General features: G+C 46.7%; 1 protein-coding gene and 1 long non-coding RNA gene across 2 annotated transcripts; one reads left to right on the forward strand and one right to left on the reverse strand.

Moving 5' to 3' along the window:
- Positions 1–3,699: 3,699 nt before the first annotated feature.
- LOC309807859 lies at positions 3,700–14,843 on the forward strand. The gene is made up of 4 exons (XR_014294678.1): positions 3,700–3,818; positions 5,015–5,110; positions 10,315–10,504; positions 13,204–14,843. It is a non-coding gene; the product is annotated as an uncharacterized lncRNA (long non-coding RNA).
- On the reverse strand, positions 7,665–18,404 carry SLC46A2 (solute carrier family 46 member 2). Its single transcript, XM_082627781.1, has 4 exons — positions 16,859–18,404; positions 15,426–15,509; positions 14,880–15,036; positions 7,665–8,501 (listed from the first exon to the last, which is right to left on the reverse strand). The coding sequence occupies exons 1-4, from the start codon at positions 17,976–17,978 to the stop codon at positions 8,435–8,437; spliced, it is 1,428 nt and encodes a 475-aa protein (XP_082483907.1). The 5' UTR covers positions 17,979–18,404; the 3' UTR covers positions 7,665–8,434.
- Between the last annotated feature and the right edge of the window lie 608 nt (positions 18,405–19,012).

Here is a 19,012-nt window from a genome sequence, read left to right on the forward strand (position 1 = left end):
CCGGGGAAGTGAAAGGTTCAGTTCACCTGGGTTAGAAATCCAGGCTAGGGCAGAAGAGAGAATTCCTAGAAACTGAGCAGATCTCAAAGACGCAGATGAGGTTGAAGAGAGCAGTTGCGATTTGCAGCAGATACAGACACTGCTCGTCCTCACCGCATGCTGGATCTCCAAGAAGGCTCTAGGCTGCTCTGCTCAAAGCAAGGAACCACTGTTCCTGCTCGAGCCAGGTTTGGGGTTGGATTTTATCATTTTTTAAGACTTAACGATGATTCCTGGTGACCTCAGAAAAGTGCGATTATGGACGTGATGGGCTCGTATTTCACCGTGCTGCTCATTGAACCCCCCACACACCTTTCTTTAGCTGAAATAACAAAACCCAGCACGACTCTGGGGATGGTGGTGAATGTAACCTAAGTTTGTCTTCATGCCAAATTTCAGCCACACCCAGAGTGTGTCCTTCACGTTATTGACTTGGAATGTGTTTTCTCAGTGGCTGTCCACACGGGGGAATTAAATGTACTCCTGCTGCTTGTTTCCTGTGAGGCTACCATTTGTATTGGGACGATGGGCTGTTCTGTTTAGAGAAGGGCACGATGCCATGTGGCAGTGTGCACAGGGACTTTCTCTTGGGACGGTATCAGCCCAAGAGGCACCCAGAGGTTGTGTGACTTGGCCCTGCTGTTGATAGCATTGAAATCACGGGCACCTGGCTCTGTTTTGATGCCATTCGTTGGGCCACACAGGCGTCATTCTCTGCCCTGTGTCCTGAGCTGGTGAGAGTGGAGGGAGAGCCAGGGCCAGAGCAGCCTGTCTTCTGAGCAGAAACTGCCCTTTAGAGCAGCCAGAGTAGAGCCCAGTTTTAACCCATCCCAAGACCCAACACAGGTCTGCCTGTTGTCAGGGTACGCCACACCAGTCCTGGTCCCCACCTTCCCAGACACCTACTTTCAAGGTCTGTGGAAACTGGGTAATCTCATCCTAAGGCTGGGGTAGCGCTGCTTTGGCCATCCCTGTCTGCAGAATTGTCTTGGGAATTTGGGTGTACCTTCTCACTTCCAAAAATCCTCCATGTGCCACCAGATTGAACACGCCCTCTCACTTACTGTGTTTTCTCTATTCAGATGACATTTCCCTCCAATTTACCTGCCATCCCCCAGGCCAGACCTACAGATTGAGCTGGGTGTGTTGGGAGTTGTTCGCCTCTTTGTGGTTTGTTAATTCAGTGAATAAACCAGGAACCTGATTTTTCATCAACCCACCCAATAGGTGGTTTTGCTTTCTGTATTAAGGATATCTGGTCTCTCCATAGTTGCACAGATCAGAGCGTGCGTAGGGCTGTCTACGTTAGAAAAGGTTTGGGGTGGGGGGCAGTTACAGGGAGTGTGACTGTTTTTTCTTAATCAGATGTCTTTGAAATGCTCTCTGAGTGTGACTGTCTGACCCCTTCTGTGTGGCAAAAGAAATATGTTATCAAGGTAGTTTTTACTACTGTAGATAGTCTGTAAATAAGTGCTTTGAAAAAATAACGTTAACAAACCAGTAAGATATTTGTCTCATTCATAAACATTTTGTGTATTTATAGCACTTGAAAGTCAACAAATCCAGACTTTTAGAAATGCCACAGACTGTTAAAAGCCTAACTCTACTTTTTGAGAAGTTGTCAACACCTGCTAATATGCCTTATTCTTCAACTACTGTTTTTTAGATTCTGGATAGAGAGAGTTTTTAGAGATGTAATCAGTTGTTCAGTTTAAATACTTGAGGCCTAACATAGCCAGTCTTTGTTCCTCTTAAAGAAACAAGCAAGAAAGTGAGGTTCATAATTAGGGCTGCCTTTTGGGAGGAGAAAGCTAAGTACTGCTATTGCCAAATGATATTTTTGATAATGTGAGGAAACGCAGGGACCACAAAACCTTTTTGTTGTTGTTGTCGTTGTCGTTTTAAAGTGTGAAAGATTAATTTAGTGCCTTTTGGCACATGTTTGATATTACGGTGTCAGCATTGACAAATCACTTAGATACAGAGAACTCTATCGATTATGACAATATTAAACGTTTACCCTGATTCTGTAGAACAGCTTCTTAAAAGATACCGTGGGGGCCTCAGAGCAGCATATTTTACGTAGAAATTCTCTGCAGGTTGAAATGCCAAAAACACGAAACGTGCTGCTGACTCACGTAATTTAGTCCTGTGTCATAGAGCTTTTACTATTAAAACCAGTGACTGGGTACAGCACATGCGCCTCTCTGGGCGGCGCTGCCCTCTCACCAGGTGATTCTGGGCGGCCTATAGGCCAGGTGTGAGCAGGTAACACCTGCCAGCTCCCCTGTGTGACAGGCTGGCTCACAGTCTCAGACCATCCCTCCAGTCACAAATGATACTCGAAGGAGGGATGGGGGATTGCTTTTTCCCCAGTGGGGAAGTGGCGGGGGGGGAAGTACATTGCAAACAAAAATGTGACTCAGCGGGATAAAACAAGGCCCGTGTCAGCTGGGCCCCCATCGAATAACAAACCAGCAGTTCTTAGCAGTCAGCACCGTTCTCCTGGGCACTCCTGAGGTTTTGGTCCTGTCCTATAGCACCCTGTCCGTTGTACTCTTGTACCTGTTCCCTTGATGTCTGTGTGTCGGGAATGCATTCAGACATGATGTACATCTGATATATTCCCGTGAAATAAACTGCCAGCAAACTTTCTAACTTGTATTTTAACTGTTGGAAAAACAAACAGACAAGCAAAAAAAACCTTTTGCTTAGGTCATGTCCAAATTATGGACTGTTTATTATTTTAGAAATCATTCTTTACACTTAAAATTTTAAAAGAAAAACCCTGAGGTATTGATCAAGTCCTCCTTGTAAATATGTGCTCTTCTCTCCATGTTGCTGTTAAGCCAAATCAAAAGCTGTGGGGAAAAAAAAAAAACGTGCTTGAGAATGTGTGTCGTAGATGAGAAGGCAACTTATTTACAGATCAAAGTCTTTGTTTCATGAAGCTACCAAACTTTAAAAAGAACGTCACCTTTTTTGTTTCCTTTGTTATGGAACCCAGAGATTATAAAGAGAAAAAAGTTCTTGTTGCATTTTTGATGCTGGCATGAGGTTTTTGTCCACTTTTTTTCATATATCTGCGTATAAAAAATTCTGTCCATTGTGTACTATGGGATTAGTATTACATTTCAAGGTAAACAAAAGACTTTGTATTGCTTGATAAACTATTAGCTTGTAAATTTAAAACAGGTTTCTTTACCTCAATTAACTTAAAGTAATGGACCAATAAACCTATAAAAGACGCTTTCTTTACCTTGAGTCATGTTCCGTTTGTACGGCTTTATAGGACAGGAAAACATGCGTGCCTCTTGTTCTGTTTTCTTATTTTCTCTGAAGGGGTATCCATTTGCCTGCAAGAATCAGGATATGCATAACGACAGGAGAAAAACCTATAATTTACTGTTTTTTGTTTGTTTGTTTGTTTGTTTTGCAGTACACGGGCCTCTCACTGTTGTGGCCTCTCCCGTTGCGGAGCACAGGCTCCGGACGCGCAGGCTCAGCGGCCATGGCTCATGGGCCCAGCCGCTCCACGGCACGTGGTACCCTCCTGGACTGGGGCACGAACCTGCGCCCCCTGCGTCGGCAGGCGGACTCCCAACCACTGCGCCACCAGGGAAGCCCCATTTAACTTTTTATTCTTCGTTTCTTTTTGGACTTATCCTCAGTTTGCCCTCTCCTACATCTTACAAGGTGACACCAATCTGAGGACATGAAGAAACCGCCCAGTGTCCATCTGTAACTGTGATTGGCAGGAAGGTTGGCAGCCAGCCCAGGTAATTACATGAAGGATTTCTTCCTATTCTATCCCGTAACAAAGCACAATGTCATATGCTGAGTCAGAGCCAGTCATTTCCTGATTTTTTTTTTTGATTCCTATGTTTTTAAAAAATCTGTAAAGAAGAAATGCCTGTAGCTCATTAGAGCATTCAAGTGTGTTGTAAATTAGAGATCAGAATGCTCAGTTAAGCTTACCTAATGATGGCAATGCACTGGAAATGGACTTAAACTGGTGCTAAACTTGGCTTACTGATAGTAGACACCATTAATATAAGACTTCAGTTATACAAAATGAGGCAGCAAGGTGTGGGATGAGAGATTTGGGACCAAATGTCAGCTTTTCTACTTTCTAGGTATGTGGCTTTGGGCAAGTCACATCTCTCTGATATTCAGTATTATGATCTTTGAAATGAAGACATGCCTTTCCTGAAGGGTTGCCAATAGGACTAGCAATAATGTATACAAAGCACCTAAGCGTCTGCTGGGCCCTCATTATGTGATAACCCTTATGGAAAGACTTGTCCTATTGTTCAAATATGGCCAACTTAAATATCAAGGATGTTCCCGTAACAGTCCTTCCTGTGTGCTTTGCCAGTTGAAAATTTAAAAGGGAGATATATCATTTTTTAAACTGTTTTCCTTTTAAGAAGATTATGAAAATAGTATGCTGGAGGATTGTAGTCAGACTGAAGGTCTGGGGGAATAGATGGGACTAGATCATAAAAAAGAAGTGATAGAAAGGGAGATGGATTTCTGTGGTGAGGGGAAGGAGTCAGAGATTACTTGGAGATTTCCAGCCTGGGAGTTGGGAGGTGATGCCATTTACTGAAATACGAAATCAATCGAGAAAAACAGAAGGTGAAGTATAGGCTTAGATGGTGGGGTAGGAGAAGAATTTGGTTTGGACTTCCGTTTGAGGAAACCCAGGGGGAGGTGTTGACTAGATTGTTGGAAAGAGAGTTCTGGTAGACTAGATTACCTGGGAAGGGAACCAAGGCAGGGCTTTGGGGGCCTCAAGAATTAAGGATGCAGGGAGAGGAGGAAGGGGACTCAGCAAAAGTTCGTAAGGAGAAAAAGTCCCATAGATTAGAACAGTGGTTCCTAGGCCTGAGAGCTTGTGAAAACACCAATCTGGGGGCCCCACCCCTAGAGTTTGATTTGGGTAGGGCCTGAGAATTTGCATTTCTAACAGGTTCCCATGGGATGCTGATGATGCTGATCCAGGAACCACACTTTGAGAACTAATGGGTTAGAACATCTGCTAGAAGACCTGGAGAAAGCTGAAAAGGTTTGACACTACTACCCTGGTGACAGGTGGGGTTGAAAAAGAGTCAATACTAGGGTGTTGAGAGCCCAGCTTAGGTGAAAACCCACACGTTTATGGCAGGGTCAATGTGGACAAATAAGGAAATTTTTCTGGATGTTGAGAGCAAGTTTTTTAGGATAGGAATGGAGAAGCCAATGATTAGATTCATTTAGGTTGGGGAACCGGTTCAGGGGCTAGGGTTGGGGAGGCCAGGAGTCCAGAGGAATGAGCATATTGGTGAGAGTTTGTTTAGAGAGGTAGAGCATGGCCTTGAACTCATCTTTCCCATCCCACCTTCTCTGCTGATGTTGCCTGTCTCAGCGAGGATCTCTGCCTCCTTAGGAAGGAGATTTGGGGCTGCCTGAACCCCAGACCTGAGTCATTCTTGCCTCCGTCTACCTCACGCTTTGCAGTTCATCCATCACCAACTTCTGTTGACCTCTAGCTTGCAAATATTTCTCCAAGTCCATCTAACCTTTCTCCATCCTCATAGCTTCTTACCCAGTCAGTCCACCACCATCCTTCACCTGGATTCATGCAGAGGTCTCTCTGCTTGTCTTCCTTCTGCAAGCCTTGCTCACTCCTTCCTCCACCAGTTCATTCTCAGTGCTGCCGGAGTCCTCTTACCAAGATAAAGAGGTAAGCATTCCATGTTCCTGCTTAAAACCTTTCAACACCTATGCCATTACTCTAAAGAGAAACTATCTTTTCCTTTTAAAAAAAACTTTTTATTGAAGTAGAGTTGATTTACCATGTTGTTAATTTCTTCTGTTATATATATTCTTTTTCATGTTCTTTTCCATTATGGTTTGTCACAGGATGTTGAATATAGTTCGCTGTACTATGCTGTAGGACCTTGTTGTTTATCCATCCTATATAATAGTTTGCATCTGCTAATCCCAAACTACCATTCCTTACCTCCCCTGCCTTTCCCTTGGCAACCTCAAGTCTGTTCTCTATATCCGTGAGCCTGTTTTTGTTTCATAGATATGTTGATTTGTTTTGCATTTTAGATTCCACATATAAGTGATATCATGTGGTATTTGTCTTTCTCTGTCTGAGTTACAGTGTCTGGGTCCATCCATGTTGCTGCAAATGGCATTACTTCATGCTTTTCAATGGCTGAGTAGTATTGCACTGTATATATGTATCACATCTTCTTTATCCATTCATCTGTCGTTGGACCTTTAGGTGGTTTCCATGTATGGCTATTGTAGGTAGTGCTGCAGTGAACATTAGGGTGCACGTATCTTTTCGAATTACGGTCTTCTCCACATACATGCCCAGGAGTGGGATTGCAGGATCATATGGTGACTCTGTTTTTAGTTTTTGAGGAACCTCCATACTGTTCTCCATAGTGGCTACACCAATTTACATTCCCACCAACAGTGTAAAAGGGTTTCCCCACCCTCTCCAGCATGTGTTATTTGTAGACTTTTAAATGATGGCCATTCTGACTGGCATGAGGTGGTACCTCATTGTAGTTTTGATTTGCACTTCTAAAGAGAAACTTAAAAAAAATTTTTTTTATTGTGGTAAAAGTCACATAATATAAAACATACTATTTTACCCATATCTAACTGTACAGGTCAGTGGCACTAAGTACATTCACATTGTTGTGCAACTCTCACCATCATCCACCTCCCGAAAATTTCACCTTCCTAAACTGAAACTCTGTCCCCTTACACTGACTCCCCATTCCGCCTCCCCACCTGCTGGCCTATCAGTGTACTTTCTGACTCTATGAATTTGACTATTCTAGGTATAAAGAGACTTTTTAAAGGCTCTGTCTTGATGTTGTTCTTCCTCACTGTTCCAATCTCACCTCTTGATTCCATTGCCCTGGATACCTCTCCCTCCATCCCTCTTTTCTCCCCTCACATTGATTTTGTATATTTTGGGGTATTTTCACCTTCAGGCCTTCCAGCGTGTTCTTTCTGCCTGGAATGTCCCTCAGCGTCCCACCTTGGTAACTCCTTATCTTTCCAGTCTTATGCCACTTCTTCTGAGAAGCCCTCCCTGCGCTCTTGTATCTGCATTATATGCTCCCTTACGTTAGCGTTTATTATAGGACACAACACTGTTGCCTCCTGTTCTGTCTGCTCCACCCATTCGATAATACACTGGTAGGGCAGGAGCTGTTGTGTTCTTGCTGTATCTCAGCACCTAGCATGGTGCCGGGACCTTAGTACATGTGCCATAAAGTGTTTTTTGTTTGTTTGTTTGTTTGTTTTTGCGGTACGCGGGCCTCTCACTGTTGTGGCCTCTCCCGTTGCGGAGCGCAGGCTCAGCAACGGCAGGCGGACTCTCAACCACTGCGCCACCAGGGAAGCCCCGTGCCATAAAGTTTTGACCAGTCCCTGCAAGGGATCAGTGATACAACTCTGAGCTCAACTGCTCTGAGATTTAAATGCTAGCTTTTAATCATTTGCAAGCTTTAAGTTTAACCCTAGTCTAAGAATGCTATATCTGAGTTCTAGTGGGAACCTGACCAAAGAATGATTCACACGCTCATGCTGTGAATGTTGATTTTATTAGGAGGTAAGTCTTTTATACACATAATTAAAATAGGCTATAAAAATAAGTACATCAAAATAAAATGGCTCTTAGTCTATCACCCCTCTCCCTTTACACCTCTCCCTTTGGGAAATACTGTTGACTGACAGTATCCCATTATATTCCTCTGAAGAAAGCCTTTTGATATTTGTTTCTTAAAAACAACAGTAACAGCAAAACTACCCTGAAGTCAAATGCCTGAGCTCCAGATTTCTCTGGAGTTGTTCACAAATAACAAGGCTTCCGGGAAGAAAGCTAACTTTTTTTCAAGTTTCTATTTTAATTTAAAAAATATTGACTGACGTTCACTGTTGGCAGTTCTTACAAAACATCCCTTCCCTGTTCCCCTTTGAGTTCTCACACAGGACTCCTGGGTGACTAGTTACCATATGTTGGAGCCCTCATACCAGACACTGAAGCCCTTCCATTCCTGGAAGAAAAGGGGCTTCAGTGTCTGGTATGGCTGTGTGTGTGGCCTTCATATCACCCTTGAAAGTTCACACTCTACTGTCTGCAGAACCTAACCTCTGACTGATTGCGATGTCTGAAAGCTGAGAAAGTTTCTCCATCACCAGGAAAAGGCTTTTCCCTACCCACCAGGGACCCTTGAGCCAGAGCAAGTCGCTCTGAGGCTGACTCTGGCTGGAACTCGGGTTTCTTGAGCAATGGGTACTTTGGTTACCAGTTCCTGTTCCCTTCCTTGGTCTTCAGAGGGCCCCAGCCATTGCTGGTGGTTCCAGCTCCTGCAGTTCAGCACCTTCCTTTCTCTGCAATGTCTCCGTGCTGCAACCACGAGGCTTGCTTATAGGCCACCATGCTGTAAGAATTTACAATAGAGAATTATGAGAGAACAGCTGGAATGGGGCGGGGAGGTCTCTGGCCACCTCTTTAGCACTGGTAGACTAGGAGGTTCTATCCATTATGGCAGCAGAATGCTGTACTGCATGAAGGGAGAGGGCCCGAGGGAACTTCTCTCACTCCAGCCTCCTTCCTGTCCCATAACATCAAGAGCCCTTTGCATCTACATTTTCCTTTTCTTGGAGTCTCTTTCCATCTCACTTCTGCCTGATGATGAATTCCCACGTGGACCAAGTTTTGCTCATCCCAAGCAGAATTAGCTGCATCCTCTTTTGCCTTTTCCATAGCCCTTTTCTCTCTTCCATAAATCATTACATTGTTTAGAAATATTTGGAGATAAGTGAATGCACAGGAATGAGGAGCTCTAGTTGGAGTCTTGGATCTTTGGCATGTCCTTCAACCTCTGGTGTCCTCTGTTTTCTCAACTGTTTGAGCTCTAGGAACCTCAGGTTCTAAGCTGGCACACCACAGTTCTTCCTGATGGGTGGACCACATCTGGAGCTGCTGGATGGGGTGTGAGCATAAATCCAAACCCTTCTAAGGAAAAGCTTTGTGGAAACTTCCAAACACTGATTCCTCACCTTCCATGAGCCCTAGGGCTCTCCAGGGGAGAGCACTTACTGTACTTAGAGCTCATGGTATGACAGCTGGTAAGAGGCAAGCCAAGACTTAGAGACTGCTAGCCCAGGACCACATGAACTCCGGTTGCAGGCCCGACTCCACAGCTCACCCCTCCCTACTGTGGACCACGACAGCACAGCCACGTGGTTGATAAATTAAGGCGGGACAAGAAAACTTGTAAACATAAGACTCTCTGCCCATTTGAGCAACTACCTCCTCCGCTTTAGTGTGCATTGTGTGCCTGCATTATATGCTAACTAGATCCCCTTAGAAGACACAGGAATTCCTACTCACCAAAAAAAAAAAAAAAAAAGCTATTTCCTCCTGGCGCCAGCAAGGTAACTCCCTAGGAGTTAACATTCCTTTCTCAATCCTGTAAGGGGTCACAACAACCGACTGCTCACCTTGTTGGACTATGTAAACTGTCAATATGTTACTTTGGTGTTCTTTTCTGGTCCATATTGGGAAATGTTTTTAAATTGAGCATAGTTAATTTACAATGTCGTGTTATTTTCAAGTGTACAGCAAAGTGATTCATGTATATATTCTTTTCCATTATAGTTTATTACAAGATACTGAGTATAGTTCCCTGTGCTATAAAGTACGTCCTTGTTTACCTACTTTATATATGGTAGTGTGTATATGTTAATCCCAAACTCTTAATTTATCCCTCGCCCCGCCCCCCACAATATGTTACTTTGATGTATAACCCATTGTCTGAAAAACTTATGTAGGGCTTCCCTGGTGGCACAGTGGTTAAGAATCCGCCTGCCATTGCAGGGGACACGGGTTCAAGCCCTGGTCCAGGAAGATCCCACATGCCACGGAGCAACTAAGCCCGTGAGCCACAACTACTGAAGCCCATGCACCTAGAGCCCGTGCTCCACAACAAGAGTAGCCACTGCAATGAGAAGCCTGTGCACTGCAACCTAGTGTAGCCTCCACGAGCCACATCTAGAGAAAGCCCACGCGCAGCAACAAAGACCCAATGCAGCTAAAAATAAATAAAATTTTTAAAAAACCCAAAAAACAACTTATGTAACTGTGCCTTGACCTCTAACAGGTGGAACAGTCCTCAGTTTTCTGAAATACTGTCTCCTGGGTTATAATCCTTGGGATAGCATGACTAAAATTTTCTATTTCTTTTTTAGACTGACTATTGATCAATTTTCATTGATATGGTGATGGCCAACCCCTGACTTCATGGCCAGTCAACAGGCAGCTCTGGGATATGGATGGTCAGCAGTGCTGGCTAGTAGGTGTCACGCCCTTCTGACAGATCGTTCATTTATTAAATACTTCGAGTACACGCTAAGCTCTCTGCTGGACACAGGATACGAGGTGAGTCAAACAGGTGTGGTTCCTGCCCTCAGGGAGCCTACAGTCTAGTAAGCAAGCTTGTAAAACATGATAATCACTAAATAATCATCAACTATCATGCTATGAAGGAAAAGTATGGGAAGCTTGGGGAGCATATAATAGCAGGATCGAAGTTAGATTGAGAAGGGGATTTTCTCAAATCCTCTTTGAGAAAACGGTGTTCAAGTTAAGACCACAACTAAGTTGTGTTAAGAAGGATGTGTGGGTAAGGAAGGGGGAAGAGCATGAGGGTAGGCTCCTGGGGCTGAAGCATAGAATGGGGAGGGTGGTTAGTGGCAGGAATGGGAGGCTGGATTAGGAAGGACCTGTGGTCCACGGTTAGAAATTTGGGTCTTAAGAGCAGTGAAAGCCAAGCGCAGAGCTTTGGGCAGGAGATGGTGTGAACTGGTGTACACTCTAAGGAAATTGCTCTGGCCAGCTGGTGGAGAGAGGGTGAGAGGGGAACATGGGTGGATGTGGGGAGAATGGCTCCGAGGCGAATTTGGTCCCCCAAGTGCTTGGGTGGCAGCAGTAGGGATGAAGAGAAAAGGATGAGTTGGAGGGAGAGTCAATGAGGCTTAATGGACGGGAGGTGTGGGAGGATGAAGGAGAGAGAGGACATTGGTGACTCTCCGGTTTCTACCCTGGGTGAGTGCTGATGCCATTTAATGAGATGGGAAAGACTGGAGGGGAGCAGACTTTAGGAGTGCATCAAGGACCCAATTTTGGAAACTATTTAAAGTTTTGAACATACTTTAGATTGTTTAGAGAGGACATGACGTGAGATGACAACCCAGAGCAGAGCCCCAAAGAATTCTTCCACGTGGAGGTTTATAGAGAAGTCAGAGAGGTAGGAGAAACCCGGGAGGGAAGGTGTTAAGAAAGTCAAGTGACAGGGACAAGTGCCTTCCAAGGAAAGAGTGACCAACAGTGCTGGGGGCCTCTGAGAATCCATGCAATATGAGGATGGTAGGGAGTCCACTGCATTCAGCTGTGAGGAAGTCAGATCTTAGCGTAGCCCTGGTGGCACTGAAGGGGGAAATCAGCCTGTAGAGTGGGTTGAAAAGTCAACGGGAGGTGAGGACGAGACGGCAGGTGCAGACCAGCACTGGAGAACATGGCCATAAAAAGGAGGAGAGAGGGTGGTAGATCACGTGTCACTTCTGATAGGAAGAATTCAGGAGAAGGAGCAGCTAAGTAGTGCAAGTAAGCTCTCTAAGGAGAAGGGGAGAGGTGGCACCCAGGGACTCTTCTAAGAAGCAAGTCAAGAAGTGGCTGAGAACCAACTGCCTGGGTTCAAATTCTGTCTCTGCCACTTATTAGCTCTGTAATCTTTGGCAAGTTACATGACATCTTAGAGTCTGTTTCTTCATCTGCAAAATGGGGATAAAATAGTAATTGTCTCAGGGGACTGTTTGAGAAGGTTAAAATATATGAAATATTTAAAGTAGTGCCTGGCACAGAATAAGGGCTGTTTAAGTGTTTGCTATTATTATCTTTCAGAGAGAGGTTGGGGGGAGAAGAAGAACAGAATGGGTGCAAAAGAATGTAGGCTTGTAGATTTACTTTGGAGAAAATGAGCCCACTCTCCTCTAATGGCGTCTGTTTTCTCTATGAAGCACGAGGCAGCAGCCGAGTGCATGTGTGTTGGGTGGCCAGTGGGTTGCGGATGGGCAGAGCCAGATAGTTACTCCCTCAGCGTCTCCCTGTCGCACGTAAAGAAGAACAAGCAGGAGAGAGCAGGTTCTCACAGTGACATGAAATTGACTCACTGTGGTACCAGGAAGAGCTGGGGCCACACTCCCTTCCTGCAGATGGGCTGTTGGCAGCTCAGCCCAGGAACCTCTCCTCCCAGCCTTCTGCCCTCCTCCACTCCCTGCTGTGACTTGTCTTCCTGAGCTTTTATGTCATTGGAATGTAGCTTTTCTTTCTGTGGTTAGAGAGTTCTAGTCTTTCCTGCTAATAGCACTTAATGATTGACAGTGCAGCCTTGGCCTCTTGTAATAATTTTTCAGGATCTTATTTACTTGTGACTTCGTGGAAGGAAAAGGTAATAGAAAAACTCCCTTTATACCAGAGGTTCTCAACCTTGGTTGTATATCCGAATAAACTGGAGAGCTTTAAAAAATTCCTGTGCCCAGGCTACATCCCAGATCAACTGAGTCAGAATCTCTGGGGGTAGGAGCCAGACATCAGTAGTTTTTAAATCTCTCCAGGCGATTCCAATGTACAGCAAGCAAAGGAGGCTTCGGTCGCACATGGGTCCCTCTACAGCTAAATGTCTACAACAGAGGGAAACAATTAGCAACTACTTAAGTGCCTCAATTCACATAAGAATTCAGTTACTTATGATTGGTTCAAGATTCTGTCCCTGCTTCTGTGATATAAGATCATGAAGATCATGCATATCTTAATCAAGATTCCATGCACACAGTGTAGGGCTGGGTCCAGGTGCATATTACATAGTACATTGGGGGGTAGGTGTCAAGGGCAGCACACCTGTTTCATGCACCCCAAAGTCTCTTAAAAAAGGGAAAGCATCTCCTTAGCACACATATGAAGCAATGAAACTGCAGAAAGGAACCAATTATTGCATATTCTCAATGCTTTCATTTGTTTATATCTCTAGCTATGACACATTAACTAGTCAGACTTGTTTTCTTTTTTGTTGATTTGTTTAGGTCAAAGAGACTATATTTCAACCAACTGCCAATCAAACAGCACTGGATAACTTCCAAGCAGCACAGCTACTAACCCATTACTCACATGGACAAAGAGCTGGGACTCCTGAGAAGTTTGCATTATGGGTCAGCTCTAGCTAAACCCAACCTATTCAGCTGAGACTCTCATGAAAACAAAGGTACATGAAAAGGCCTAAGGGCTGGGCAGCTTGAGGACAGGTCTGGCTCAGTCCTACACCTGGAGAAAATGAGAACTGGCCCAAGAAGGCACTAGTAATCAAGTCTGCTGTTTTGTACAAATTCTCTCAGCTGTTTGATCCTCATATCTTATTATTTTCTCAACTATGAAATAAAGCAAAGAGCCTTCATGATTGATGGCTCCTGTCTCAGGAGGCTCAGCCTTCTGTGCAGGCAGGGACCTATGCAATGCGATGTGAGGATTCAAAGAAGATGGTGAGAATTCCACCATCCACTTCCCACTTCCAACCTGCCTTCAATTCTGGTCTACTCTGCTGCCTATAACACCACCATTACTGATAATGTAGGGCTCTGGTGTGCTACTGGTCCCTTTAAAATGCAAATCTATGTCAAGTCCCTTGTGTTTTACTGTGGATATCAATAATCCTCTGGTGGGAATGATACAAGTGTGAGATAACCACACCTTAGGAAAGGATAAAAGGGCCTAAACCACAACTGAGCTAATACGTAGCCACTAGTTACATTGGCTACTGAACACTTGAAAGGTGTTCAAATGGAGTCCAAATTGAGGTGTGCTGTCAGGATAAAATAGCAGATTTTGAAGATTTAGTTTAAAAGACTCATTGATTTTATAAATTGATTACAAAGATATTTTGGATCTATTGGGCCAAATCAAATGTTATTAAAATCATTTCACCTGTTACTTTTATTGTTTTTAAACGTGGCTACTAGAAAATTTTAAATCACATAATATGGCTTGTACTTGTGGCTTGTACCATATTTCCCTTGGATGGGGCTGGTCAAAGACTAGACTGTTCCATGTGGTCCATTTTGGTGATGATCTAGGCTGGCACTCTCCCCATGGGCCTGGAGTACCACTCCTTTGCTTCTCTAGCCTTCCTCCTGCCTGTTATCTTCCAGACTTTAGCGCTCTTGTTTTGCAAACAAGACAATTCCCCCAGAGAGGTCAAAGGAATTGCCCACGTCCTACAGGGGAGCTCACACGGTCTGGTGGCCATGAGATTTAAAGGGCACTGAGCACAGAAGTTGCCAAGCCCTTGGAAGGTACAGACAAGAAAGAGCACCTGGAAATGAGGCCGGCTGACTCTCACCTAAAGGAGACTAAACAAAAGAGGTCTGAGTGGTACAAGAAGGTTTCTAATCCCAGCCCCTGATGACAAGGAAGTATAGGAGGTGCCTATAAATAAATTGTATTACAAAACCGCCAGGAAGTGAGCTAGCTAGCTTGTTAGGGCCCTCTGTTTATTACTTATAAACTTTAGGGAATTTCCAAATCACCAGATTATTAGTTTGGGGAAACAGGAGAACTTTTTCTCTGTGAGAGAGCCTACTCAGAACCCATTGTGTAATTGTTGAAAATAAATAATATTTCATGATAATGGACTGGAAATGCTCCAACAGTCCTTGACCTAAGCCCCAGGCCCCAGCCCAAAGAGCAGACGTTGGTTCTGTCTTACCCAATCGGGATGATGGCCAGGAAGGAGAGAAAGGAGGAGAGTGCAAAGCAGGTGCCAACGAACTTCTCCATGGTGAGCTGATAGATCTTGTTGTACACCGTGGATGTCACCACCCCGGTCAGAGCCAGGGACAGCTGCAGGATGACAAACACCTTTCCTGTGGAAGGGACCAAGGTTACTAAGCTGTCCCTCCATGTTCCCTGAGAGCTGAGTCTCGGGGGGTTCTCAGGAGACCCCTTCACCCTCCCCAGACTCCCTCTGTCTTCCTGGCTCATTTTACAGGATTCTTGCCTCCACCCAGCTGGCTCTTCCCATGGCCAGTGGATGGTAGTATCTCCCTTTGACTGTGGCTTCTCAGCGGATGACTTTCCGAGTCTTTCCCACCCTCCTGATCTCACTCTGGATGGACAGCAGTGTATTTCTAGTGTCTTCAAGGCTGCTGCTGGAACTCTCTCCTGTGCCTTCTGCCAGTCCAAACCCTGTGCCTCAAGCCAACTGGCTCTGAAACCGTCCAGAGAGAACCTCTGAGAAATTCCTTTCACTCACCATAAGAGGAGCCCTTGATGAGCTTGGACATTGCCGATCGGATGGTTGTGATGGGGATGAGAGCGAACAGCATGATGGCCCGAGCTGGAAAGGAATCACAGGAGAACACTCCTCACTGTAGCGCAGCCTTGGCCAAAGAGTAAATTAGAATAGAGCAAAGGCCTCCCCTACCCGCTCTCCCACAATCCTATGTGGCCTTGAAGAAATGGTTTCTCTCCTGGCAGACTAGGACCCCCCCCACCTCCTCCCCCAGCCCCAGGCAGGCTGATTCTCTGCACATTGCTGCAGACCCATCTGCAAGGTGCCAAGCACAGTGGTGACAGAGGATGAAGGGTGTCTTTATTAGTAGAGTTAAGTTGTTTCTAGGGAAGTGGAGCTGATGTCACTCAGAACTCCTTGCCTCCCGGGAGAGAGGTGTCTGTGCTCGCCGTTCATCGTCACCTCTGGGAGATGGTCGCAGGAGCTTTGGCAGTGTGTGCCACTAACACACCAGCCACACACCCCTCCTTCCCTCAAGCCCTGTTCATTATCCCTTGGCGGGTGTGTGTGGGGTGGGGGGAGGGAAGGGGAGGGGGGACTCTGGCTCTTGCACACGGCCTGTTGAACTGGGAGCTGGCTAAAGGTCATCTTGCCATTTTGTGAGGGGTTTTTCTGAGTTGTGTGACCTCTGCCAAAGGATGGTCTCTGGGAACCATCTTCAGTTGTTCGAATATGTTAGCCACTAACCAGCCACGTGACTATTTAAATTAATTTAAATGAAAATAGTATGAAAAATTCTGTTCTTTAAGTTGCACTGGCCACATTTCAAGGGCTTCATAGCCACACGTGGCTAATGGCTAGTGTATTAGGCAGAACAGATACAGAACATTTCTATCATTGTAGAGAGGTCTGTTGGAGCATGGCCAGAGCGCTCGGCTAGCAGTTGCCTTTGTCCTCAGATAGGAACTTCATTCTGCTTCCTTGAGGGAATGAATGTATTACATTGGTTGTGGAAGGCATTTATGGAGAATTTTTTTTATAAAAAGCTTGTGCTTGACCCAAAATGATTGAAATGATTTTAATTAAAGGACTTTTTCAGCTGGATTACTTAATGTTTTATCCCTTTAAAACTGGGGAGAAGAAACTCAACCCTATCTCCTCCACTTGAGGGCATCCCGAAGGCTCTCCTGCTGACTCCAGGCACCACTGACCAGCCCTCCCTTGACTTCCTAGAGCTATGGGCACCACTCTGGTAACGTTTCAGGGGCCACACAAGTAACAATACCGACAAACTCAAGTGCACATAATCCTGTCTCCCTTGTGTCTCCTAGATAGCAGGTATAATCTCCGGTGCTGAGCTGGGACACCTAGACCACAGCATCCCTGGGGTCAGCCCCATGACTTGGGGGATGTGCAGTGTCCTTGTCCTGCCTCCCCAAGAATGCCAGACTCACCAAGGTAGAACATGTATGTCTCTTTCACAAAAGCCAAGAGGAGGGCTCCAGACGCAAAGGAGACCATTCCAATCATGATCATGGTGGTGTCCTGGAAGTAACGGGAGAAGACCAGGACGCCCAGGAAGCTGGTGATGAAGATGGTGTACCCTGAAGCCATACCGTAGCCCAGCTGCACTTGGTTCCAACTCAGAGGCTCCCTCAGCACAAAAAGGGGCAGCATGTCCACTGTGCCCACCACTGCCAGGTCATATATGATGGCACCCACAAAGAGCAGGGCAATAATAGTTTTCTTTGGCTTTGCTTTTGCAGGAGATGAAGGGTGCCTCACCACACGCTGCTTATCTGTCGGATCAGGATCCAGGGTGTTATAGGTGCTGACTGTGGCAGACACCATATCCACAGCCTTGCTGGGCTTGGCCTTGGACTCAGGGACCTTCAGCACCAAGAGGCTGTAGAAAAGGGCACAGAAAGCACAGCTCACGCTGAAGGCGGTCAGCACCAGGCCCTGGCTGGAGTGCCCGACTATCTGCTTGAAGAGGTGCCCAGAGATCATGCTCCCGCAGAAGCCCGCCAAGCCCAGGATCAAGTCGATCACGATGAGGCGCAGGGAGCGGCGGCCCTCCGAGGAGCCGAGGGATCCCAGGGCCATGACCCCCGACCAGAACGCCGAGAAGCCACCGCACAACCCGTTCAGCGCCGCCGCCCCGTAGAGCATCTCCACGGGCCAGTCCAGCAGCACCTTGAGCAGCAGCGCGAGGCGGCAGAGCATGAAGCCCAGCAGAGGCATGCAGATGGAGATCTTGCGGTGGTAGTGGTCACTGAGCCAGCCCAGCCCATAGGCCGACAGCAGGGGTGTCAGGCCTATCACAAGGTTGTAGATGATGTAGAAGTTGGAGATGGCTCTCTGCTGTTGGTTCTCTAGAGACCCCCGGGGCGACGGGCTGGCGCTGTCGTTGGAAAAAAACCCGATTCCGAAGGACGCCTTCACCACGAGGAGCAGCCCCGCGTCATAGAGGGAGGCGGCCATTTGGGTGGAGACCACCACGGGCTCGATCCAGGTCCACACCTGGGGGTGAGACAGGGCGCCCCTGCACGGGCAGATAGTCCCCGGGCCCATGTGGTCTCTCTGATGGGGGATGGAGGGAGGGGCTTGCCCGCTGCTGCTGCCGCAGCTGCTCCGGAGGGCGGGGGCGCAGGCCGGGTGCGCGCGGGGAAACCTGCGAGCCGAGCTGAGCCAGGCGCAGAGCGCAAGTGACAGCAGCCAGCCGGGAGGCAGAGTGACCTCCGGGACCGAGGCCACGCCTGCCCGGACCAAAAAGGGCCACGCTCCGCCCCCGGCGGCGGAGCAGGACTGGCGGCGGCCCAGGGAAGCGAGGCGCGGGGGAGCGCGCGGCGAGTCTGGAGTCTGGCTGCGCCCCCGCGTCACGCTGCTCCGGGCAGCGCGGCCTCCTGAAGGGCCGATTTCCGCACGGCCAGGCGTGCCTGGACCTCCCGCAGGTCGCTGGGCACCTTCCCCTGGGACTTGGCCTGGCCTGTCTCAGTCCCGCCCCGCCAAGGCAGGGGGCAAAATTCTGTACCTGGAAGGCAGTTTGGGGCAAGTAGTGAGGTGCCTGGGATCAGCGGGTTCGCGGCGGGCGGGGGGGGGGGGCTGTGAGGTTTTATTTTGGGGTTTAAAAGTGACGGGGACCTATGTGCTGTGAGGAGCTGGGTAGCAGAGACTTTGAGAGAAATTTTAAAAACTCAGGAGTCCTAGTATCTCTTTGAGGTGCTGATTTCAATTCTTTTGGATAAAGACCCCCGCAGTGGGATTGCTAGATCATAGTGCTGCTTTTATTTTTTTGAGGAAACTTCGTTGTTTTCCATAGAAGCTGCCCCATTTTCCTTTCACAGCACCAGTGTGCAAGGGTTCCAGTGTCTCACATCCTCACCAACACTTATCTATTCTGATAAATAGCCATCTTGACAGGTGTGGGGTGATACCTCACTGTGGTTTTGAATTGCATTTCCCTGATGATTACCTTATTTTTTCATATGCTTCTTGGCCATTTGTATATCTTCTTTGGAGAAATGTCTGTCCAAGTCCTTAGCGCATGTTTGTTTTACAACTGAATTGTAGGAATTCTTATATATGTTGGAGATTAACTCCCTTTC

The sequence above is a fragment of the Mesoplodon mirus genome, assembly GCF_964341445.2.
Source record: "Mesoplodon mirus genome assembly, chromosome: 1".
Lineage (NCBI taxonomy): Eukaryota > Metazoa > Chordata > Mammalia > Artiodactyla > Ziphiidae > Mesoplodon > Mesoplodon mirus.